At 38.1% G+C, this 25,790-nt stretch overlaps 1 protein-coding gene across 4 annotated transcripts in view; it reads right to left on the reverse strand.

Moving 5' to 3' along the window:
- ap3d1 (adaptor related protein complex 3 subunit delta 1) overlaps positions 1-25,790 on the reverse strand; it is an 86,750-nt gene that overhangs the window by 17,243 nt on the left and 43,717 nt on the right. For 3 of the 4 annotated variants that reach the window (XM_039766895.1, XM_039766893.1, XM_039766892.1), the window contains exons 10-23: positions 25,001-25,050; positions 14,269-14,317; positions 13,645-13,790; positions 13,417-13,565; positions 13,028-13,258; positions 12,636-12,867; positions 9,180-9,325; positions 8,518-8,659; positions 8,230-8,301; positions 8,078-8,153; positions 7,602-7,801; positions 7,438-7,511; positions 6,544-6,570; positions 4,273-4,423 (exon numbers count right to left, since the gene is read on the reverse strand). In XM_039766895.1, coding sequence (XP_039622829.1) covers positions 4,273-4,423; positions 6,544-6,570; positions 7,438-7,511; positions 7,602-7,801; positions 8,078-8,153; positions 8,230-8,301; positions 8,518-8,659; positions 9,180-9,325; positions 12,636-12,867; positions 13,028-13,258; positions 13,417-13,565; positions 13,645-13,790; positions 14,269-14,317; positions 25,001-25,050 — 1,745 coding nt within the window. The remainder of the gene's footprint in view (positions 1-4,272; positions 4,424-6,543; positions 6,571-7,437; positions 7,512-7,601; positions 7,802-8,077; positions 8,154-8,229; positions 8,302-8,517; positions 8,660-9,179; positions 9,326-12,635; positions 12,868-13,027; positions 13,259-13,416; positions 13,566-13,644; positions 13,791-14,268; positions 14,318-25,000; positions 25,051-25,790) is intronic. The other variant, XM_039766894.1, reaches the window with a different exon arrangement.

Raw genomic sequence — 25,790 nt, forward strand, 5'->3', positions numbered from 1 at the left:
GACCCATGCATTTCAGAGAAACTACGAAATGACAATACCAATGGGACATGTAGCCAGATCAACTGCCTGATGATTCACACACTCAATTCACATCACAGAGCCATTACAATAATGTGAGTTGACATGACAAACATATTATACCTTAAATGTTATGAATATGATGCATAGACTATTTTATTATTTTATATTTGCCCTGAAAAACTTTGGTTTTTCATCAGTATATATCAACTACCTGTTGTCAATTCTCAGGGAACTGCCCAGGTAATGAATATCTCAGCCAAGCTTCAGCCCCATCATGGCTAATGTGCTGGAAGCCATTAACTGACTGACTTGGCACTACATTTATTTTCCATGTGGGAATACATACATAAACATAAAATATTTTTGCAAACAAAAAAACTAACAACATAAAAAGGCAATTTGCAGCAGTATCCGGTTCTCTTGATGTACTCACTACAATTTACTGCACTCATATTGCATCTAGTAAGAATGACACTGCTTTTGTTTACCATAAGCAGTTATCTTGGCATCATAGATGAATATAAGACATGAAAAAACATTGTGCCTTGGTGGGTCAACACATGATTTGTTTATTTTAAGGCAAAGTAGCATTGGCAGGCAACTTGCTGATGATATTGCATGTGTGACTAGCTTGTTGCTAAGGTAACTTGGCTGAACCCTCCGTTTTTCATACGGCCAGTACTATTCATTGTAACAGCAATCATGTCATTACATGTGCCTGGTGATAGTGGGTTAACCGCTCAGACACTGGTGACTTGCACCTTTCCTTGATCCCCAGAAGGGAGAGGAGCTATAATGCCACACATGATCTTGTGTGCTCATCTGTGTAGTACAACACAGAACTCCTCAAATGCAGGTGGTGGTGTCTCGACACGTCAGGTGAGAGGATGCTCTGCCAGCCAATGAAAGTCTACAGCATTGTGATTTCATATTTATGAGGTTGATTAGCAGAGTCCATATACAGTGCATCTGGAAAGTATTTACAACGCATCACTTTTTCCACATTTTGTTACGTTACAGCCTTATTCCAAAATTGATTAAATTCATTTTTTTCCTCAGAATTCTACACACAACACCCCATAATGACAATGTGAAAAAAGTTTACTTGAGGTTTTTGCAAATTTATTAAAAATAAAAAAACTGAGAAATCACATGTACATAAGTATTCACAGCCTTTGCCATGAAGCTCAAAACTGAGCTCAGGTGCATCCTGTTTCCCCTGATCATCCTTGAGATGTTTCTGCAGCTTAATTGGAGTCCACCTGTGGTACATTCAGTTGATTGGACAGGATTTAGAAAGGCACACACCTGTCTATATAAGGTCCCACAGTTGACAGTTCATGTCAGAGCACAAACCAAGCATGAAGTCAAAGGAATTGCCTGTAGACCTCTGAGACAGGATTGTCTCGAGGCACAAATCTGGGGAAGGTTACAGAAAATTTTCTGCTGCTTTGAAGGTCCCAATGAGCACAGTGGCCTCCACCATCCATAAGTGGAAGAAGTTCAAAACCACCAGGACTCTTCCTAGAGCTGGCCGGCCATCTAAACTGAGTGAGAAGGGCCTTAGTCAGGGAGGTGACCAAGAACCCGATGGTCACTCTGTCAGAACTCCAGAGGTCCTCTGTGGAGAGAGGAGAACCTTCCAGAATGACAACCATCTCTGCAGCAATCCACCAATCAGGCCTGTATGGTAGAGTGGCCAGACGAAAGCCACTCTTAGTAAAAGGCACATGGCAGCCCGCCTGGAGTTTGCCAAAAGGCACCTGAAGGACTCTCAGACCATGAGAAACAAAATTCTCTGGTCTGATGAGACAAAGATTGAACTCTTTGGTGTGAATGCCAGGCGCCACGCTTGAGGAAACCAGGAACCGCTCATCACCAGGCCAATACCATCCCTACAGTGAAGCATGGTGGTGGCAGCATCATGCTGTGGGATGTTTTTCAGCAGCAGGAACTGGGAGACTAGTCAGGATAAAGGGAAAGATGACTGCAGCAATGTACAGAGACATCCTGGATGAAAACCTGCTCCAGAGCGCTCTTGACCTCAGACTGGGGCGACGGTTCATCTTTCAGCAGGACAACGACCCTAAGCACACAGCCAAGATATCAAAGGAGTGGCTTCAGGACAACTCTGTGAATGTCCTTGAGTGGCCCAGCCAGAGCCCAGACTTGAATCCGATTGAACATTTCTGGAGAGATCTGAAAATGGCTGTGCACCGACGCTTCCCATCCAACCTGATGGAGCTTGAGAGGTGCTGCAAAAAGGAATGGGCGAAACTGGCCAAAGATAGGTGTGCCAACCTTTTGGCATCATATTCAAAAAGACTTGAGGCTGTAATTGCTGCCAAAGGTGCATCGACAAAGTATTGAGCAAAGGCTGTGAATACTTATGTACATGTGATTTCTCAGTTTTTTATTTTTAATAAATTTGCAAAAACCTCAGGTAAACTTTTTTCAAGTTGTCATTATGGGGTGTTGTGTGTAGAATTCTGAGGAAAAAAATGAATTTAATCCATTTTGGAATAAGGCTGCAACATAACAAAATGTGGAAAAAGTGATGTGCTGTGAATACTTTACAGATGCACTGTATGAATGTTTCAGAAAGGCAATGGGGCGGAGGTTCAAGGCACAGTTACAAACACATTTACAAGATAATGGTGATTTATAAAGGGTAAATTACATCAATAGACATTTGCATACAACAGATTTTTTAAATCTTAATATATTTGTTTTACTGTACACAATTTTACGCTTGAATCCAAGCAAAGTTTTATATATGTGTCCCCAACCATGCAGTTCTAGTTAAATAAAAAAAACATGGAGAGCATCATTTTTTTAGTTTCAATGGTAAAACAGGCTCAAAGAAAACACCTTCCCGATGACTGCGTATTTTACTCTGTGTTGTCACAAAGCCAGTAATGGGCATCAAGTGACATGTAATAACATGTTTTTAAAATTTATTTTATAGAACACCCCCTCACACACACACACAATTAATTTTGAGGCTATTACAGTTTTTGAAGAGTTAGTGGGTCCCAGAGAACCCCTGTATTTTGCACCTTGGCTATATATTTTTTTTTCATTTTATTGATTTTATTGTAATCATTCTATACAGATAGATCAATGTTTACAAAAAATAGGACTGAAAACAAATCAACCCAACCCCCACCCCTACCTCGGCTGTATTAACTGGTTTTCCAGAGCATACTAACTGATATCTACCTGTAAAGTACACCACCGCTTCACAGTTTACAACAGAAAATTGTCTCATATATACAAATTTCCCCAAAAACCATCTAATGGCTTCTTTGAGCCCTTTTCCTTTCCTTCATTCTGGCAATTTCAGATCGATTTAATTTTCCTTTTTTATTCCACACTCTGTAGGCTAATTGTCTGTGCAGAGTGTGTACAATCTCTTCCCTTACATATACACATTTTCTGTTAGTATGCAAATGTCTGGAAAGTAAAACTTTGATATGTCAGATGTCCAGCAGGAGGAAGTGAAATTAAATACAACCTCAGTCAACAAATCTAGCTGTTTAAACAAAGTCTTAGTTAAGTCAGTAGATTTTTGAAGAAGAAATCATCCCAAATTTCAAAGAATGAATTATTCCTGAACTTGGACACTTAGGATATATGGCATTTTTATAGCAATATCTTAAGTCATGGGCATTCAAGTTGAGCAATATGTGACTGCTAAAAAAGTTTAGAATAACAGCTGAACATATAATAACTCAAAATGGAATCTCAGGTCTGTCAGAAAAATCACTTATGAATTGCAGCTCCTTGTACAGCCCTTGGTAAAGAAGAAACGGCAAACAAAATGTCTTCATGGAAGTCAGGAGTGCTTCTAACTGCAAATTCTCACCCAAAGTGCATTCGAAACCAAACTTCATGGTTGCTTCTGCTTTCTTTGGTTTAAAGTGGTGATAGTATTTAACATTTTATTTGTAGTGAATATGAAATGACATTTATTTACACAAGCTAGATACATTTTCTAACATTTTGAACCATCTGACAGGCTTTTAAACACTTTAGACTTTGTGATCCAGAGACCATAATACATTTTATTTTTATATTAATAAAACATACAGTCTGGACCTAACAAAATAGTGTGAATATTTCCACAGTTCCTTAGCCATTTTATATGCAACTTTTTTATTACTGTACTTTGCAATTTACATGCTGATAATTAGAAGGATTCTGCAAGACATTAAGTAAAAGATCTTTATGCCCTGAAAAATAACATACCTTCCTTTCCTTGTCCTTCTTTTTATCTTTCTCCTTGGATTTTTTGGGGCGCTGCTCCTCTGCTGTGATGTCTGCATCAGGAGATTTCAGTCCCTCTGTTCGAGTTGGGCGATGCGTTCGGACAGGCAGCTTTTCACTATCTGCTAAAGGTCTGCACAATGAGAGTAAAATCAAGGATAAGGGAAAAAACGCACACACACAAACTTAAATGTAGTAAGTAAAAAACAGTCTTGCATTCGATCTCAGCACCCTTTATCTTTTAGCCCTCTAAACGCCTTACTCGGCACCCCTTGGAGGTATTTGTATTCACCCAGGCTTTTATCCAATAAAGGATTTCAAAAGATGTCATTTGACTTTGACAGATCTGTGATAGAGGCACATAAAGAGACATTCCAAAATATCCAAATATTCCTCAACCACCACATTTATTTCAGGACATTTTATCTTAATGGACACTCGTTACTTTTAAAACTACTTTTCTGAATACATGAATTATGGGAAATGAGAGCTTATCCCAAAAGAAATGCGTATAAGGCAGGAGCCAGTAGTAGATATCAGCCATGGTGAACATTTTCATACACTCACCTATACACACTTACTCACACACTATTTGTTTTTATTTAATTTAGTAATCAAGCAGTAAATCCCTCGTGCTCCACCAAGCCAATTAAAATATGTGAAGCTAGGAATTATTTTTTCTGCAAGTTATAATAAAAAGTTAAGGTGGTTTTCTATTGCACTTCTACATAACACAAGAGTTTCAAACCAACTTGGCAAAATTACGCAAAATAAACTGAAAGGTGGTAGGCAACCTTGGATATGGTGCCAGCCCTTCACAGGACCCACACACTGATCACAAGTCTACACACACACTCATCCCATGGGGGTGTGGATGCACTATTGTATAGGATACACACTTGCAATTCTATCCAGTTCACTTTTGCCAGTTAATCTAATGCACACATCTTTGGACTGTGAAAAAGACAATGTATAATGAGAAAAAGCCACTAAGATACAGAGAGAACATACAAACTGCACAGAGACAACAACAGGGCATTGGAGTTAAACCCATTAAACTTGATCTTCTGAGGCAACACAGCTAACAACTGTGCCACACTGTAGACTGCATTCAACTTCTCAATTATGAAATTAAACCGAAAAACACTGCTTCCAAAAAATGTGCATATTATAATGTTAAAGATAAACACCACACACAAATAAAAAAAGGTTAAAGATGTCCAGACAGACCTTGGTAACTGCTAACTTAAATCTTTGTTAGCCTGGACAGATATGTCAGCAGAGGAAGATGACATAAATGGGGGTGGAAGTCAAAAGTATTAACTCATTCAACTGAGCAGAGGCAGTGTCAAAGATTTTTGAAAATATTCTAAAATTATTTATTTTGATTTATTCAAATAATGAATGAATCAAAATGGTACAAGTGATTCTGAGTTTCTATCGATTAAGGACAAATAACAGTTAAGTTAGTGGTGAGATCATTCTAGCAGTTTACAGTCCAGTGTTGCAGCTACTTGGTCACACTTGCATATAAGAGTTTCATTCCTTCACTGTTAACCATATCTAACATCTGTTTTTGTGCATATGCAGCATTTGCTGTCCTAAATAACTATATTTAACAATTATTAGATCATATTCGTGAAAATTAATTGTCTGAAAAGTAGGCATCTACTGTTTAATAAGCCCATGCATATGGTTCAGCGGAGACTATTACAACTACAAATCAAATTAAATCATAATAAAAAAATCTTTTGCCATCTTGTGCATCTTCCCCTCTTGACCAACTTTCAAGCAAACTTTATCTCACAAAGTGCTTCTAATTGGAAATATTTACACAAAGTGCTTTAAAATCATTTATGCTCAACCACTATAACAGGATTTAAATTGTACTCCAAGTTTCCCACTAGAAAAGTGACGTGCATACAAACAGTACAGTAAAAGTAGTCTGACAGACCAAGAATAAAGAGACTAAGAAGTGAACAATAAGCCGGAAAACTGCAAGTCACAGACTCAGAATGAGAAAGTCAGGTTTTAAGAGTCAGGGTGAGTCTTCAGTCTTAATTATGGGACCCAAGAAGCCTCACAGACTCACACATTGAGAGAAGTGTAACAATATGTATCTCAAAATGTCCCAGAAGCAAAGAGAACATGTGGAAAGACAAGGGATGCATCTGCACAAGATAGTCTAAACAGCAGAATTCTCATCTGCGACAGGAGGAGAGAGATAACATGGGGATCTAATTAGGCACTTACCGATATGCTCCTCCTCCAGACACCAGGCTGGCCAGCGACAGAAAGAAGGGAAGGCAGAGTTGTGTGCAGCAAAAGAAGTAAGACAGGGATGGAAAGAATAAGAGTGAGCATAGAGAGTGAGAGTGAGACAGGGGGACAAAAAGAGTAACAGTGCTCATTTGAAAGTGTGTGTACTAATAGTAGTACTATCATGTGTACAGAGTATAAAGAATGATGTGCAGTAAGTGTGTTTAGCTTATACAGAAAAATGACAGCTGAAATGTTAGAGGAAAAGAAAAGGTTAAATATGTCATATTATAAAAGTACAGCAATCTGTCCAAATGACTCATCGGCCATTCAAACTGCAATTTAAAGAAGCCAAGTCAACAATGCCAGCACCACGCAATTTCAGACATATAACGCCTGTAGGAATAGTGTACCCCTGCTTTCAGGTTTAATTCAAAAGGCCCATCCTCACTGAAAGGTAAAAGAGTTTTAAAGTGGTAATTTTTCTAAATATTGTTAAGAGATGCAAATTTATTGGAAGCATAGCAGTGGCTCACTATTTGAATAGACTTAAATCTGGAAGCTGTCATAACGGGAGCAGATTCACCCTCTGCTAGAAGTGAAAAAGAGAGTTTTACAAGTTAGATGGGTGAAAATCTGGTCCTGTGGGCAGCAACACCATGCCAACATAATAAAAATAAATGCTAGACCAACAGAGGCTTTTGAGAAAACTATTGATGGTTAAATCCAATAATGTTTCTCCACAGCTCTGTACAGGAGCAAGATGGGAATCTGGTTTGGCGATACATTTGAAACTAATATGGCACAGTCATAGCTTGTCTCTTTGAGCCTGAGGGTCAGGACATTTAAAGTGAAAAATAATGGGGCAGGGGGAGAAACTCAACTTACTTATCTAGATCAATATCCAAAGCCTTATAGGGATCATTTGAGTCCTTGTCATCTTCATCACTAGGCAGTGCATTCTGAAAAGCAATTCAACAAAAAAATTAATAAGTAAGTGTATCATTCTCTACTGTGGGTATCCACAGGTCTATAGTGTTATAAGTCCTCACCTCAGGCATTTCCTCGGTGACAATATCCACTCTCTGTGCAGGGGCAATATCCTCCTCGCTCTCTGTGTGAGCAGAGTCATGTCGGCGGCTCTTGCCATGCTTTTCCTTCTTTTTCTTCTTCTTCTTGTCCTTCTTCTCCTGTTTCTGCTTCAACCGCCGCTCCTCTTCCAGTTTCAAATACTGATCTGAAACAGGCATCCCTGGCAGCCGAAAAATACCAAATTAAGTTTAATTTACCCCACCCTCTGGTGTATGTAATTGTTCATTTACTTATTTTCACATTTGTTTTCCTGTTGATCACACTGATAACATGCTGTGCTGGACAGATCAGGCCATACAATCCCTAGAATCATTTTCTAGTTCCTCCTGAGGAGATGCTTCCTTGCCAGTATACAAAATTGTACTTAACAAAATCTTTTGTGGTAGTGTTTCTAACTACAGACACTATAAAAGAAATGAAAACCAGTATTTCTTACCAGGTACTTTCAGAGGCACAGTGAGGTCAATCTGCACTACTGGAATGTGATCAACACCAGGGGTATCCTGGTAGCTCTGAAAACACAGCAGGATTTAGAATGAACTGACATTACTGACATTGATGCAATATTTAATGAATGATGTAATGTACCTTTTGAGGAGATGGAGAACTCTTTATGTAGAAAGGATTGTTGGCTTGTTCCTGTTTCCTGGCCTCCCGTCGCTATAAAGAAATTAAAAAGAGATTACAGCTTGCTCCTATTGTGCTATATGCCTTCAAAGGCTAATTAAATTAAACTCGTAAATACAAATGAGAGCTAGATGCTAAATGATGCCTCTAGTTGCTTATAAACTTCCCAAAACAGACAATATTAAATCTGGATAGAACATTACACTCTCGAGGCAGTGCCATAAGCACACATGATGCCATGAGCCTTACCCTGGCTAGCTCTTGTTCATCCAGCTCTGTTAGACGTGGACGTGAGTGTTTTGGCTCATCCTCTTGGAAGATGGTCTTTGGTTTCTCATCCTCTGACTCACTTTCAGAAGGCGGCTCGTTGATCCATGCATCAAGGTCCAAGCTGTCATAAGAAAACAAATGAGATGTGAATAACAGCTACACTGTACTATAATTCTTTTACTCTGCATGGTAAGTTGTGATACTGCGTTCTGTTAATGCCAAAGAATAAATCTTTATTTTATACAGCACCCTTACAAAGCAAATGGATTGCATATCAAAGCTGCAAGGTAAAATACAAACTTATTTAGTAAATGCTGCAAACCTTAGTTGACTGATTGTTAATGTACTGCAACTTTCATATACAAACACAGAGTCTATTACAGATTTGGCCCTCCATCACATTTAAGAATAACACGTCGAAAAAAAATCCATTCAAAACATCTATAAAATGAAAAAAATTATTTCTAGATTGTTTTACCCTGGCTGATACTACTGTGAATCACGGCCTATCTCAGCAGCAACTAGCACAAGGTTATAAACTGTTTTTAGAGAAAGATATCATTTATAATATATCCTTAACTCCCCTTTGTTTACAAGCATGAACAAATTAAATAGGGCACCAGAGAATTGGCAGAACTCACCCTTCTGGGACTGGCACCTTCTTTTGAGCTTTGGGGGCCACAGGATTCAGTTCACCAGCAAATAGAGCAGTTACTTCTTCCGCTACACTCACCTCCTTAGCCTGTAGTTTCTGGATATATTTTACTAGCTGTAGTATACAGGATGCCTGAAACAAAACAAGAGAAGAGTGTAGAGGGGGTCAGGTTAGAGTGAGGAAGTGAATTACAATGCAAAAATCACGATGGATGTGCAAACAGGCATTGGTGAAGACCTACAAGTATTCAAGAAGGCACAAACACTACAGGTTTAACCAACTTATACAGTAGTATGTAATAATTATTCTGAACTACTTTGTTAAAATATCAGTTTTTTTTTTTTTAATAAACACACACAGAGGCTAGTATACCACTGCTGTTAGGGATATGTGGTGCAATCCAGTATTTGCAGTGCCTGCGCATCCAAATGAATAATGGATTGGATAAGAAAAACAGACCTGCTGTGCAAAAAGAACCAGACCGGACACTTTGTTTTAAGTTGTCCCATGTATTTAATCTGTGTAATAAGCTGCTGTGGGTATTATACCAGTCCACCGTGCCTAATCTACTTTTCTATACATTAGGCAAAATTATTTTACAGGGCCAACTCTGCACTCACTAAAGACAGAAAAGAACAGTAAAACTGGGGGACCACCATGACTAATGCTGCCCATTCTCTTCATAACACATCATCCTAGAACACATTTAGCGAATAGTCCATTACACCATGGTGTACTAGGAAACGTTATTCTGACTCTACAGCATTCAGACTGTATAACCTTTATGTTGCATCCTTCTTTAACCTATTCAGTCAGTTATAAAAGACATGCTGGGATAGGGACAGAATTTCTGCAGATGTAAGTCTAAGCTTGGTAGATTGTGTGTATAACTTTCAATCCTGCACTTCAGTATTAGTCTTTGTTTTAACTGTTTTGAACTATATCAATGTTTACTTCATGATCTATGTTGCTACTGGAAAATACAAATTTCTTGAAGTACTAAGTAATGAAATTAATATACCATGCCATGTATCTCTCGATCTTTAACAATAACTCAAATTTGATATTGAAAATACAAATTTCTAAAATTTACTAAATGCTAGAATTAATAATATGCCATCTATACATCTTTCTGTCTTTAACAATAAGTTCAATTTGACATTAAACACTTTTTTATATTTGGCAATTACTAACAAGTCCCCTATGAAAAATTTCAAAAATCAACAACGAGCATTTCCATGACTTATATTTTTTCAGCATTCCCTTAGCAACTGACTGCCTGCTAAATTTTGTCATTAATGAAAAAGAATTGATAATTTCCCTTCATTTTCATCATCATGATTACAACAACAGTCAGTTAACACTTTCTGGGAGAAATTAACAACAATATCTCCATTAATCTCCTTGATGTTTACCCCAAGCACGACTAAGGCTTGGAATTCTATGCAATTACGGTTAAACCCAAGTTAGGCTTGGTGCGATGTGTAATGACAAGCTTTGTAGTGTTAAGCCTGAATAACGCATTCTGCTGCCATTTAGTGGATGAAATAACATTATGTTACAAAAAAAATATATATTTCTATGCTTTCTGACACTTTATGGTAACTAATCAATATTCATGAGTGAGATGGAGTCTCCAATGAAAACCACAATGGTAAAGGCAGTTTTAGAACAAACTGAAACTGAATCATTGCTCGAATCGAGTGATAGGGATGACAGTGTGAATTAGTCATCAGACATTGCTACACAAAGTGATGTATAATATAATATTATTTGACCAAAAAGCTGTGCCCAGTGAATTCTGTCAAATGAAGCTTCACCATGACGTAACAGTAGCTGCGTGGCAAAATAATTGTGATCAAGTACATAAACATTCAAGACAATAACATTCTAAGCACTGTTCACAATTTGGCAACTGTCAAAGATCGTTTCAGGGGAAATGTGAAAGTCACTAATCCTAGTGCTATAGCTCCCTGCAACAACATTAAAGGGTGCGTCGATTGTGCAGGTCAAGCATTGACATTCTACCCTCTTGTGTGGAAATAACAGAAAAAAAAATATAAGTGCGCAAAGAAAAACACTACATTACTATCCTGATTGCAACATCAAGCTGTGCGTTGGTGTATGTCTCAAGACGTGTCAAAAAAAAAAAAAAGGGACACATGCTAAGTCTGCATCAAACAGCAGTGGACACCAGACATACCTTTTTTTTTTAAACTGTATTTATGATGATGTATTAGTATTGACATGTTTCTGTTACACAATAACATTTTTCTGGTTTAGAAAAATTCAACATTTTTTGCTTGTTCTTCCTCAGGTAAAGAAGTTAGTTAAATTTGTTTTGCAACTGCTAACAAGTCATCTTTCTGAGATAAGCATCTTTCTTTCTTATGTTTCACCAGAATTCACTGAGAAATGCCTTGTCGCTAAATATTTAGGTTATTCTGTGGTAAGAGCTTGTTTTTCTTAAAGTTCCATGACAATTAGCAGTAAGTGGCCCCTTAAACTTATGTTCATTGCCTTTGAAGGTCTACCTCACGGTAATCTGTACTGAACTTACAAAGAGTCACATTTGACATATTTCTCTACTATATTTCACCTTTTTTTGGCACCCAAATGGCGTTTCATATCAACTGATTCATGTCTTTGTTTCTCCCGATCCTTAAAAAGTCAGGGAAGTTTCTAAGGCTACATCATCACTAATACATTTTTTTTTTAAAAACAAAATGCAGACATTAGTCTGTTTTCACCTTTTGTCCATACTATCCTGCCATTTTTAACCCACAAACATGGAAACTTTTTAAAATACTCTCTAAAGTCAGATACTTCTGAAAATGTTGGCTCAGTGTTGTAATGTAGATGGGTGAAACCGTAAAGTTTTACAAAAGCAGATTCTAATCACACACTGGTTTGTTCATGCTTATTGCCTAGCCTTTCTCTGATTGGATCCTGCTCATTACAGTGGCTCATACACCGGACTGGTCACTCTTCATGGACGAAAACCACATTCCAACACAGCAGGGATGTTTTCCATGGCACTTGTTGTGTTGCGTACCCATGCGCGTTTAAATTGTGTTTTGCACAGTTTGAATGCTGCATACATGTGCAAAAAACAAATTAATGGTCAATACAGTTTTCAGATTACAGTAAATCCTGTGGCCTTTGACATTACCATCCTTTCAAGGATATTTCCACCAATTCAAATGAGCACAGTATTGGCAAACAGCTACATCATATGAGGTTTCGGTCATTCATGTTAGAATGGCAGAGGATCATTTTCATTTAAAAATAAAACTTTTAAATGAAAATGTAGTAGTGCAGTGGGTTATTTCACATTATTCCTGCAGTTTTTAACAATAAATGAGTGCTGGTGTCTTTTCCTTTTCTTTCAACCCAAAATGTATTTTGAAGTCATGATGGTCGTACAAATGTCACAACTCACCCTCTCCTGCACCTCAAGGTCTGCACTTTGAACAAACTGAGGCAGCTTTTCAATTAGCATTTCTGTTGTCTCTTGGGCAGCCTGTTTTTCTCCTGCACTTTCCCGCCGTGTCAAAACAGCAGCAAAGAGCTTGACAGCATTTTGGACATAAACAGCCTGGATGTGTCCTGGTAGGGTGGTCACTTTTGGTCTCAGCATGGCCTCTAGTGTTTGCAGGGGATCTTCCAAGTGCCTGGAACAGAAGGGGAAAAGATCAGTAGAAGCTGAGGTTACACCGAATGGATGAAATCACCCTCAAGATAGCTAAAAACCACTATCAAAATCTTAAGTCACTACATTACTTCTAGTATGGCACCATTCATAGCAGACAGGACAATGTTGCGCATACATACTCTGAGAATTCTCCACAAATCCAGGCTGCAGCATACAGGACTTCACATATTCCATTGCGCTGAGTGTTTCCTGCTAGTAGGTGGGCATTGTCTAGTAACATAGCCATTTGGGCCACAGCAAAGCCACGGATAGCCTTGACACGAATTGCAACATCTAGCATCTGTGAAGCGATCAGGTGGCCATGCCGAGTGCCTTCTAAGCGTGTCAACTCCACCAAGATGCTGATATACCTAAAAGACAGGAATGAGGGGCAGATGTATTTACAGGCAAGTAAATAAATAAATAAGTAAATAAATAAATAGTAAAAATAAACAAATAAATAAATAAATAAGTAAGTAAATAGTGACCCTGCATCCAATTATCACCAATCATAGCATGGTAAACTCACCATTCAAAGTTGGTAATGTACTGGTAGTTTGACTGACTGCAAATATCAATGATCTTGGTAAGCAGCTCATCCCTGTATGTTGTTCCTTCTGCCTTGTCAACATGGATCATCAGTTTTTTAACTATTTCCATCAGGTTCTTCTTGGAAACCTAAAAAAAAAAGTTGGCTTTCAGAGTTGCCCTTATCTACAACATCACAATGGAAATGTTGCTCCCACTATGTGCTCACCATGCCATACAATAAGTCAAGAGCTCGGAGACGGATAGATTCATCCTTGTCATCAAGGCACTGCAAGATAAGGTCCTTATGCGACTGGACAGACTTGGGATGTGTCTTCAGGATCTTGGACATGGCCAAAAGACCAAGGTATTTTACTACAGTGCAAGAAAGAGAAATATTTATTCTTAATAATTATTATTTATTCCCCAAAAAAAAAAAAAAATGGATTACAAATTAACACTTATTTGTTTGGCACTACATAACACACATATATAATCCCAGATGCACAGAGATTAATGCAATCCAGCTTGAAATGCTTACTGTATGAATGCTAATGTTCTTAAAGTGGGCCTTGGAAAACTGAGTTTAGTCAAAAGTGGCTACTACACTTCCAAGAAAAGCTGAACAAAGATAACTGATAAAATAAACTTATAACTGCAAAGGAGAAAAAAGAATGTGATCTTCAAAGGATATTGAAACACTTTCCTCAACATCTGTCAACATACATTAGGTTACAAGGAACTGTAAAAAATTATTTTTCCAAAAACGGGGGTACACAACCATTTACGTTATTCATTTTTCCTCTACAAACAACAAGGGACTGGTTACTAAAGGAATTCCTGGAACACTCACAGTTCTGATCAGAGTCCTCAATAAGAATCCGGAGCTTCTGGACACACAGCTGAAAAAAAAAAAAAAGTTTCATTTTACTGAAGTTATAAAATGATGTCACAGGAGCTGTGATGAAATAACTTTTTCTGCCAGTAGCTCATTTATTAATCAGCAGCAATGATGTGCAAGCCTCAAACTAAGTAACAATCAGCCAGAGGGCTGAATGTACACCGTAGCAAATACTGCAAAATTACCAGTCAGCCTTGTCCATTATTTTTGTTTGGTCCCACTGAACTGCCATCTGCTGCACTTTAAAATTCTACACTTGGTCTTGAACTGATGATACACACTACTGGTCGAAAATTTTAGAACACCTTAGTTTAGGTGTGCAGTAAATTGACAGAGGTTTAAATTTCAAATTTAGGTTAGCAAGAACTGAAAAAAAGGAAATTTGAGAAAATCAGAAAAGGGCATTCAGGGACCAACTAATAGGCTACACCCTACAGATGTTCTGCAGCAATGACAGTAAATTAAGCCTTGCAAGTTGAAGCAAACAATTTGCACAGGTGTCCCAACTTCTGCCGAGTACTTAAAAACCCTCTGTCTGTCTTAAAGCAGAATTTGACATGACTGTGTTACTACATTCTCTGAAGTACTACTTGGACAATATTACAGTGATAATGGCAAAAAACAGCAATTACCAAATGAAATGAGACAGAGCATTATTACCCTTAGAAGAGTATGTCTTTCATTTAGAGAAATTGACCAAAAAAAGTGTCAGTGAGTACAATGGTGTCCAACACAATCCAAAGGCAATTTGAAACTGGAAGAAAGTCTGATAGGAAGAGATCTGGCAGACCCAAATTCATAACACAATGAGAAGATAGGTTTCTGTGGGTCACCAGCTTGCATAATTAGAGCCTCACAACACAAAAGCTTCAAGTACAGCTTAACAATGGTTGAAAAAAGAAAGTCTTTTCTGTTTTTACTGTGAAGAGGAGACTTTGTCCAGTATGCAGTAGTCCACAACTGGTATTTCAAGGCCCTATTTTGTCCTTTAAGGAATGGCTTTCTTACTGCCACTCGCCCTGTCAAACCTGCAGCAGAAAGTTTAAAAGTTAAATAATAGAATTAAAAAATACTTAATGTAATATAAAAAAACAATTTTAATAATTTAGATCAGTTAGATAACATGCAGTTTGGCATAGTTGTTAATTAAGAGTTTGTACTTCAGACACTGAGGTTGTGGGATCTAATCCAGCTACTGACACCGTGTGACCTGCCTGTGCTGCAACCGGAAGAAACAAACGAAAAGTAACCAATTTCATCTCAAATGCTGTAAGTCAGCGTGGATAAAAATGTCAGCCAAATAAGTAAATAATAATATTAAATAAAGAGTTTCAAGGGAGCCAGACAATATGCCAGCCATGAAACAGCCCTGGACAGTGTGTGTCAGTCCACTCAGGGCCTACTCATACACACAGAAACTCCCTGGATTAAACAAGTTTGAATGTGTTATTTTACAATTAGATTTCATTATACTAATTGCCTGCTGCAATTGGTTTTAAACAAAAAAGGCTGCTGTATGTTTTTTTTTTTTTGCATTTAGATGCATAACAAATAAGATACAGTCATATGAAAAACTTTGGGAACCCCTCTCAGTCTGAATAATAATTGATTCTACTTTCAACAAAAACAGATAACAGTGGTATGTTTTTCATTTCCTAGGAACATCTGAGTACTGGGGTGTTTTCCGAACAAAGACTTTTAGTTAAGCAGTATTTAGTTGTATGAAATTAAATCAAATTTGAAAAACTGGCTATGCAAAAATTTGGATTCCCTTGTAACTTTGCTGATTTGAATGTACGTAACTTCTCAATACTGATTACTTGCAACAACAAATTGGTTGGATTAGCTCGTTAAACCTTGAACTTCATAGACAGGTGTGTCCAATCATGAGAAAAGGTATTTGAGGTGGTCAGTTTCAAGTTGTGCTTCCCTTTGACTCTCCTCTGAAGAGTGACAGCATGGGATCCTCAAAGCACCTCTCAAAAGACCTTTTTTTATCATGGTTTAGGGGAAGGCTACAAAAAGCTATCTCAGAGGTTTAAACTGTCAGTTTTAATTGTAAGAAATGTAATCAGGAAATGGAAAGTCACAGGCACAGTTGCTGTTAAACCCAGCTGGTCTGGCAGGCCAAGAAAAACACAAGAGCGGCATATGCACAGGATTATGAGAATGGTTACAGACAACCCACAGATCACCTCCAAAGACCTGGAAGAACATCTTGCTTCAGATGGTGTATCTGTACATCGTTCTACAATTCAGCGCAATTTGCACAAAGAACATCTGTATGGCAGGGTGATGAGAAAGAAGCCCTTTCTGTACTCACGCCACAAACAGAGTCGCTTGTTGCATGCAAATGCTCATTTAGACAAGATTAATTTTGGAACAAAGTGCTTTGGACTGATGAGACACAAATTGAGTTATTTGGTCAGAACAAAAAGCGCTTTGCATGGCAGAAGAAGAACACTGCATTCCAAGAAAAACACCTGCTACTTACTATCAAATTTGGTGGAGGTTCCATCATGGTGTGGGGCTGTGTGGCCAGTTCAGGGACTGGGGCCCTTGTTAAAGTCGAGGGTCAGATGAATTCAACCCAATATCAACAAATTCTTCAGGATAATGTTCAAGCATCAGTCACAAAGTTGAAGTTACGCAGGGGTTGGATATTCCAACAAGACAAAGACCCAAAACACAGTTGGAAATCAACAAAGGTATTCATGCAGAGGGAGAAGTACAATGTTCTGGAATGGCTGTAACATTCCCCTGACTTGAATATCATTGAAAATCTATGGGATGATTTGAAGCAGGCTGTCCATGCTTGGCAGCCATCAAATTTAACTGAACTGGAGAGATTTTGTATGGAAGAATGGTCTCTCATCAATGGCTATAGGAGGCGTCTAGAGGCTGTTTTATTTCAAAAAGGAGGCTCAACTTAGGGCTCATTTATACTTCACGCTCAGAACGCGTACGCGCCCGCATCACGGCTGCCACGCGTTCCCAGCGTTCATTTCACGCGTCCTCTGAGCAGGTCCTCAAAAATAGCGCGCGTGCGCGAGTTGCAGTACCAGCAAAAAGTCGGGGGGCAGTGTGCTAAAAGTCGGAACGTGACGTCAGAGTCTCTGTTTACTATCTCCATGTGACAGCAAGCCTCTATGGAGATCCTTCGGGGATCGATGTGCGTGCTTTGCTGTTTGATGAATGGCTCAAATACAGCGCTATACATTATGTAGCCAATGTGAAGTTGCAAAAAAAAATAGACGGCACAAAAGATGGTATGTGAGACTTTTAAAATGTATCGTGTCATTTATATGTCTTTTTTATTTTTTAATTTTTGCAACTTAACAACAACATAATGTATAGCGTTATATTTGAGCCACTGAGAAAAAAATAAAGGACACGGTAAAAACATGTATTTTGTGATTAAAGTGGAAATTTCGGCTTTAATCTCGAAATGTCCACTTTAACCTCGTAGTTTACTTTATCATTAAAGCAGACCGTCATAAACGTCATCCCAGTTTTTAATCGCTACGAGCTTCTTGGACCTGACAGCAGGTAAAGTAAAACAATAAAAAATAGATGGCACAAAAGATAGTATGTGAGACTTTTAAAATGTATCGTGTCATTACGATCGGGAATATGCGACACTTGAATATAAAAGCACCACGAATGCATCTGTATGTCGGCATTTTGCTTCAGCAGCGGAAAGCAGCAATAGATCGCCAAACAGAACAAATTAAATGTATGATATTCCAACTCTCTGCACATTTAGAATCTTTAGATTTATACTTGATATCACTTTCATGATGAAATGCATTAAAATGTGTATGTTACATTTTACATATAATTTCGTTTAAATAATGAATACTGCTAATAAATACACACATGGGGGAATAATTACACACATGGGGGTGTCACGGTGGCGGAGCGATAGCACTGCTGTCTTGCAGGGAGTTACATTGCTGGTATTTCCTGCTTGTATTCCACACTGTGCTCCGCTTTCCTTGATATGCAGATTTGGGGATTTGGTGCCGCTAAAATGACGCTAGTGTATGTGTGTGCTTGTATTCACCTTGCGATGAGCTGAGGCCTTTAATCAATAAACATCCTTTTCAGAGATATTGCGGTAAGGTGTTATCGGAATTTAATAGGTGTTTTAGGCAATTCACAACACAGAGAAGCCGAACATGTTCTCACCGCGATAATATCTCGCACTGCCACCTGGTGGATTCCTCCAGATTTACATAAAGTACGCGCGCAAGTATAAACACTACAACGCTTGCGTAGCAGGAGCGTCAGCTGCAGCATGCGTCGCGTCGCGTGAAGTATAACTCCAGCCTAAGTATTGATGTAATAGCTCTGTTGGGATGCCCAAATTTATGCACCCGTCTAATTTTGTAATGATATATATTGCGTATTTTCGGTTAATCCAATAAACTTAACGTCACTGCTGAAATACTGTTTCCATAAGGCATGCCATATATTAACAGGAAGTTGCTACTTTGAAAGCTCAGCCAATGATAAACAAAAATCCAAAGAATTAAGAGAGGTTCCCAAACTTTTTCATATGATTGTATGTTTCAGTCTGCCTGTGCATCCATATTTTCTGTCCGACATGAAGACACGAGTGAATAAACTGATATCACAGGCAACCTGGCTTACAGTAAACATACAGTATTATTAAACAATGAAATATGATAGAAAAGCATCTCCTTTAAACTGGCACTGTACTAAAATGTCTTCCAGGAGTGCATCTTTACACAAAAGGTATACGTGTGCAATGTGTGTTTGAGGAAATATATTAATTTGCTTATTTGATAAACATAATTTATAACTGAAGTGATTTAAACAGCTGTTTATATTTTGTATCCTTCCAAGATTCCAGTTCAATATTTTGTTTAAGTTGGGTGTTAGTTTAGATATGGTTTTGTTACAAACTACATTTTATGAATGTGGACAATTCACGTCAATAAAGTGAAAAGAAACAATTGTGCAGTACCAAAATGGTCCACAACCAGGAAAAAAATTTCAGGATAATTTTCATAAAAGTTCACCACTGATTTGTAAAATGACAACTCAACAATTCTTGCCACACTTCTCAAAACTGAACTCTGTGTCCCTAATAGCTGTTTTGTCTGGTTAACGGACAACTGAACTAAACAATAAACCAAAGTATGGCTATATATAAACTTAAACATTAACAGTTTTGTCATGTAATGCACAAGATTATTGCCAGCAGAAGGTGAAAAACCTCAAAATCCCAATTGTAATTTGTTGTACTGCTGGTTTTGGATATCAAGCTGTTGAAATGTAAAGGATGATGTCAAAAAAGTGACAAGAAGATATAAATCAGAGGTAAATATGTATTATATTTTTGTCAACTGTTCTGAGGAGAAAGGCAAGTACAAATTTTGTTGTACTATGCACAAATGACAATAACCCTAACTTCTTCACTTGATTTGTCTTAGATAAACTACACCTTAGCTTAAACAGCATATTTTAAAAATTGTCATCTCTCTCTATTATATAAAAAAATCCTGGGACGAGACAAGGCGTGACTTTTTCAAAGAGATACTTTCAATTCCCGTGAGACAAGACTTTTTTCCAAGACATTTAACCACACCTGGGGCCGGAAATAAAAGACAAAGAGTAGATGACAAGAGTAGAACATCGTAAAGAGGTTCAAAAATGGCACAATACAATGCAGAGCAGGTTAGAGATAATTAAAGTACTAAAATTTGAAAGTCTCTAGAAAATTATAGTAAAGATTGCATTAGCGCAAACGTTAATTCTTACTCGGTGAAATAACAGAACAGCGAAAAGAGAGGAAATAAATTGGTCGGATTAAACTTTAAGTTGTAAACTTCTAGATCATCTAATTCATGTTGCCATCAGGGAAAAGTAGTGTTTCTTTCCAATGAAGAGGTGTATCCATGAGAATTAAGAGAGTTGTTGTTTGGTGAAAGTGAAATCAACATACACAAACGTCAGAGACGCGAAGTGGTTGGCATGTAGCGTAGTCCAGGGGGTTGGCAAGTGAAGCAAGCAGGGGGAGAAGTCCCCTTGTTCTTTTATATATATATTTTTATATTATATAAAACTAAAATCCTGTTTTCACTTTGTCATTGTGGGTACTGAGGGTGGCTTGATGTGAAAAAGAATTAATTTACATGATTTCAGCACAATAGTGCAGCATAGCAAAATATGAATGGTACTTTTTGATTCGACTGTACTAAACAATTGCTCTCGAGTCTGCTTAAATCTCTTTTATGTGCACTTTCATATTTTACTGCCAAAGACACATAGCTGTTGGCATGCCCTTTTTCTCTTCTTAAAACCTGGCTCTGAACTTCGACTTGTACCAATGCAAAATACTTTTAGAATTTCAGGGAAGTAAAACACCTTTAATTTTAATAGTATTTCCATCAAATTAAAGAATCCTTTGCTTACTTGAGTGCCAGCTTCTAATAAATGCTAGATCTTAAAAGCAACCTTGCACTTTAGAAGCAAAGTATAATATTCTGTCTTCGTTCCTAGCGTTTGTCCCACGCTAATCATGGTCTGCTGCTTTCGATGCCTTCCACTTCCTCAAATTTAGGGCATCATCCAGGTTGATGTCAATCTGTCGCATGTCCTCCTTGATTCAGTTGAGCAGCGCTTTTTGGGTCTTCAACATTATTGATTGCATGTCTGGGCTGAGGTGAAGTGTGATCTTGGACACGGTCTGTTCTTAGCTACAACGTAGGACAAATCCATACCACTTCAATCGAGCCTTTCACAATTTTCTCAGTGATCGGCGCCACTCCCATTCTTCTCCTAATGTCCACATTCATGGCATGATCCCACCTCATGAGTCCAAGAGCCCATCGGAGCATCTTCATCTCCATCGTATGGAGCACCTGTTCTTGTTGTGCGGTGGCCAGTCAACATTCAATGCCTTAGAGTGCCACTGGTTGAACGACTATTTTCTACACTTTTGCCTTGACGTAATTTGGCATCTGTCGATTACACAGGATGCCCGTGCCTTGTCACCACTTGAGCCACACCGCAGGAAAGTGTGTGTGGGAGTCAGGGAGGATGCTACCTTCAGCTCTTAGACAAGAGCCCTGGTATCTGAACTTGGTGACCTTATTCAGGTCATGGCCGTCCCCTCGTATTGTACCTTCTGTCTTTGGCCACATTTGAGGTATTCAGTCTTCTTGAGGTTTAGTTGCAGGCCATTTTAGACTAGCCAGTCTTTCCACCACTGCGTCTGCTGCCCTAGGGCGGTTCTTGTTTCCTCCGTGATCACAATGTTGTCCCCGTAAGGCAAAGTTCATGGAACCAGTGTCTGGATAGCTGCCGTAGCTGTGTCAATACATAGGATGAAGAGCAAGGGTGATAGTACCTAGCCTTGGTGGACACCTACTCAGATTGGGAAGGGCACAGAGGCTCCGACGGGACGTTGCACTGTGCTTGTTACATTGGCGTAAAATAGGTGGATCCATTGCACACAAGCTTTGGGTACACCATGTTCACGGAGGGCACTCCAGATAACTACTGCATGTGGTACTCCATCAAAGGCCTTCTCCAAGTCCAGGAATACAATCCAGGAGCAAAATATTCTGTAACTTAATTTAATTCACTTGGACATCAACCCATGAGATGCTGGTCCTAAAACAGCCTGGTTTTAGAACATATGGATCCTCTGCAGTTTTCCTATCAGACACGCGTAGCTGTGGAGGATGCTCTGATCTACATGATCCAGAGAGCCTACTCCCTCCTTGGATAAAGCCAACACCACAGTCAGGATAATGTTATTTGATTTTTTTCATTGCCTTTAACACCATTCTGCTTCATCAACAGGGTAAAAAGCTCAAAGCTTTGAATCCTGATGCTCCTACAAACTCCTGGATCATGGACTACCTGACCATGGTGTGTATTACTGTAGCACCTCAGGGAACTATCCTGTCTCAATTTCTGTTTACCCTCTACACAAGGGATTTCCAGCACAATACCAGCACTTGCCATCTACAGACATTTTCAGATGATTACGCCATCATAGGCTGCATTAATAAAGGAGATGAATCAGAGTACAGAAAGGTTATGGAGGACTCTGTCTTGTGGTGCAGGGACAAACAAGGTGAAACGCAACATCATCAAGACAAAAAAGCTGATGGTGCCAAGGAGCTCCAGAGACCAGTCACCATTCTGGGAGTGGATGTCGAAGTGGTGCAGAACTACAAGTACTTGGGGGTTCACATAAATACATAAACAACAAACTGGAATGGTCTGACAACACAGTGGCACTGCACAAAAGGATCAGAGCAGACTGTACTTACTATGGAGACTCAGGTATTTTTTTATGTATACAGGAAGCTGCTGAAAATGTTATACTAGACTATGGTAGCCAGTGTGTTGTTCGACGCTGCAGTCTTCTAGGGAAGCAACTTGAGCTCAAAAAATATGCAATGCCTGAACAAACTGGAAAGCCTGCTCCATCCCAGAGCTAACCCTGGACAACACTGGAGGCTGTTGTGGAAAAGAGGATGGTGGCAAAATGGGATGCCATCATGAAAAATGCCCTCCACCCCATTCAGGAGGTGCTGTGTTGGAGCACTTTTAGCCACAGGCTCATTCCAACATGGTGTGTTAAGAAGCGCCTCTGGGGGACTTTTCTGCCCACTGCTATTAGGCAATTCAATATACTCAAGCGTATTTTGAAATATTTGCACAATATTTATGTATCTATCAATTGATTGATTAATTGGCTGTACTATTTGTCCACTAATTCTGTATCCTTGTTTTTTTACTTTTCTGCTGCTGTGTGCATCTGAATTTCCCAATGGGATTAATAAAGTTTATCTAATCTAATCACAGGGTCCACTGATGCACACACCTATACCTAGAGAATCATTTTCTAACAGAACCGTAATCCAGTCAATATTGCAACTGTGCATTAAGAAAACAAACAACAGTGTATTATATAGATGTATATATTACAAACATATTTGAGATTATATACAGTATATCATAAAAAATAAATTGTGTATTTCTTTGTATAAATTGTGTATACTGTTGAATATATATTTGTGGCCAGTATTCTGGCAGTTCTAGTAATGGGCACGTGAGAAAGCCAGAAAAAAAAAAGAAAGTTATTGTATTTAATTACAAAACTGAAGGTTGAGAGGCGATAAAATGAATGAAGAAAAAAAATGCTTTTAGATTATAAGCAAGTGAACAATTGTCATTTATCATTATGCCACAAATACTCAGTCAAATCCAAGAGTAATGTTATCAGAGCACTAATTTTCCAACTAGTTTATCCAGTTAGGACTTTCAGGGGTTAAATAAACAGAGTAAGTCAATTTGACTTTGAAATTTTCCATAAGGCAAGTGTTTTCACCCCCCATACAAACATATTTGCTTAGATGCATATTTTACAGTTAACTGTAGACATTATTTCCCAGTGTAATCCATGTAAAGAATCAATTTCTTTTAAAAGCAACAATTTGTAGTGTGCAAAAGGCTGCATCCCAATTTTTAGCACTATAAGCATGTATCTTCATATTGGAATTTTCTACCCACACACTGCACGAGATTCATTAAACACTTAAATTTATAGTATCCATGCAAAAGATCTACCTATCCATTTGGTGAACGTGCTTAGTGAATTTAGAATTACTTGTAGGTTAAAAGCCTATTCAAGCTGCAGCGTGTCCAACATTCTTCATATTTTAAATATTACTACTTGCCACAAGCATTTTTTGTTACTACTCTGAAATATCCTGGAATCCACAACAATCTAAAAAGGGCTTCTGTTTGGTTTTGAGGAAGGAAATACTGGCCATTCTATCTCAATACTCTCTCATTCAGTTGTAATATGTCCAGGCCAACGAAACAGAAATCTTCTAGCTTGAGCCAGCTTTGACTCTCAAGTAGCAAACTCCACTAGGTGAAGTCACTATTAACAATGCACACATTAAAAATGACATGATAATAATTTACACATTCACTTACACACACATACACAAATACACACACACACACACACACTCACTCACTCACTCACTCACTCAAGATGGCCAACAAATGTTGCAAAACTTTCTATACTCCAGTCAAAATTTAATTATCTTCGATCTGTTCTTAACTCTATTTTTCTTTTTGTAAAAACTTGATTGCTTTGTATGGAGTGTAATAAAATTAATAAAAAAAAATTAAAAAAAATTTAATTATCTTCAAATTATTTTGTGGTTAATTCAAAATTTCCTGCATGCTGATGTAGCGCTGTGGAACAATTTTTTTTCTACACATGTAAGTAGTTACTTGGGTGTTGTACCATGTTAGCCATTATGAATGTACTGAGAAGTCAAGCAAAACGACACCTTTTAATGGCTAACTAAAAAGTTAACAATATGCAATCTTGCCTGAAGGAGGGGCCTGAGTTGCCTCGAAAGCTGGCATATTTTAATCTTTTTAGTTAGCCAATAAAAGGAGTCATTTTGCTTGACTTCTCACTACACATGTAAGAAATGGACAGAGATCTTTACTTTTTTAATGGAAGGAATATTTGGACCGAGATCACAAAATCACAAGTGACTTCTGTCACTCCAATTCTGTACCTTAGAAACACTTACTAATTAAAAAAATAAATAAAATAATCAGGTAACATTAAAACATTGAGAAAAAAATATATACAGAATCTACTCACCTGGATGCTAGCACTATGATTGGGCATCCCAGAGGACAAGGATATTAAAACTGGGAAAAGAAAAACAGAAATTAGACATTTAGAGATAAATGTGACCCGACACTTTTTAAAAGTAGCTCTTTAAGTCACTTATGTACCTCAATCACATTTATTTTCAAGTTAACAGTGTTCACATTTTAAGTTTTATCAGAGCAAAAGAGGAGAGGATTTTATATATAAAGGGTCCTTTCAAATAGAAGGAAAAAAATAAACAGTCGTGTAGCAATACCTAAATGCTACATTCATTCTATTTCTTATTTTACACAATATTAAAGACACCCTTCCAAACAGAACTAAACTAATAGACAGAAAATTGTCATTCTAAGAGGAGTTAAATACAAGTCTGCCAGAATGTAAAGACAAATGTTACAGCCTTTAAACTGATGCATAGGTTTTGTTCCATATGATGCACAGCTTCACAAGCCAGTGCAGCATGCCATTAATTTCACTTATAGAAATGCATCTGTGAAGGATGTAGTGTGTAGAAGCCTCTGGTTGTAAATGGGCATGACAATTCCTAGTCCATCTTCCCGGTTCTTTCTTAATAGAAAGGCCTATACACTCCCTTCCCCCATAACACTGGGGCCTACTTTCACATCCCTGGAAGTCTTTCACCTCAACACAAAGAGCTTGTAAAGTTTTTCACCTTTAAAACTCCACCCTCATTATTCATCTTCCGTTTTGAGGTATTGTCACTCTTTCCCCTTTACAGATCTGTTACTTGAGCCAAACTGCAGCCCTTTCCTCAAGT

The sequence above is a fragment of the Polypterus senegalus genome, chromosome 10 (assembly GCF_016835505.1).
Source record: "Polypterus senegalus isolate Bchr_013 chromosome 10, ASM1683550v1, whole genome shotgun sequence".
NCBI classification, from domain to species: domain Eukaryota; kingdom Metazoa; phylum Chordata; class Cladistia; order Polypteriformes; family Polypteridae; genus Polypterus; species Polypterus senegalus.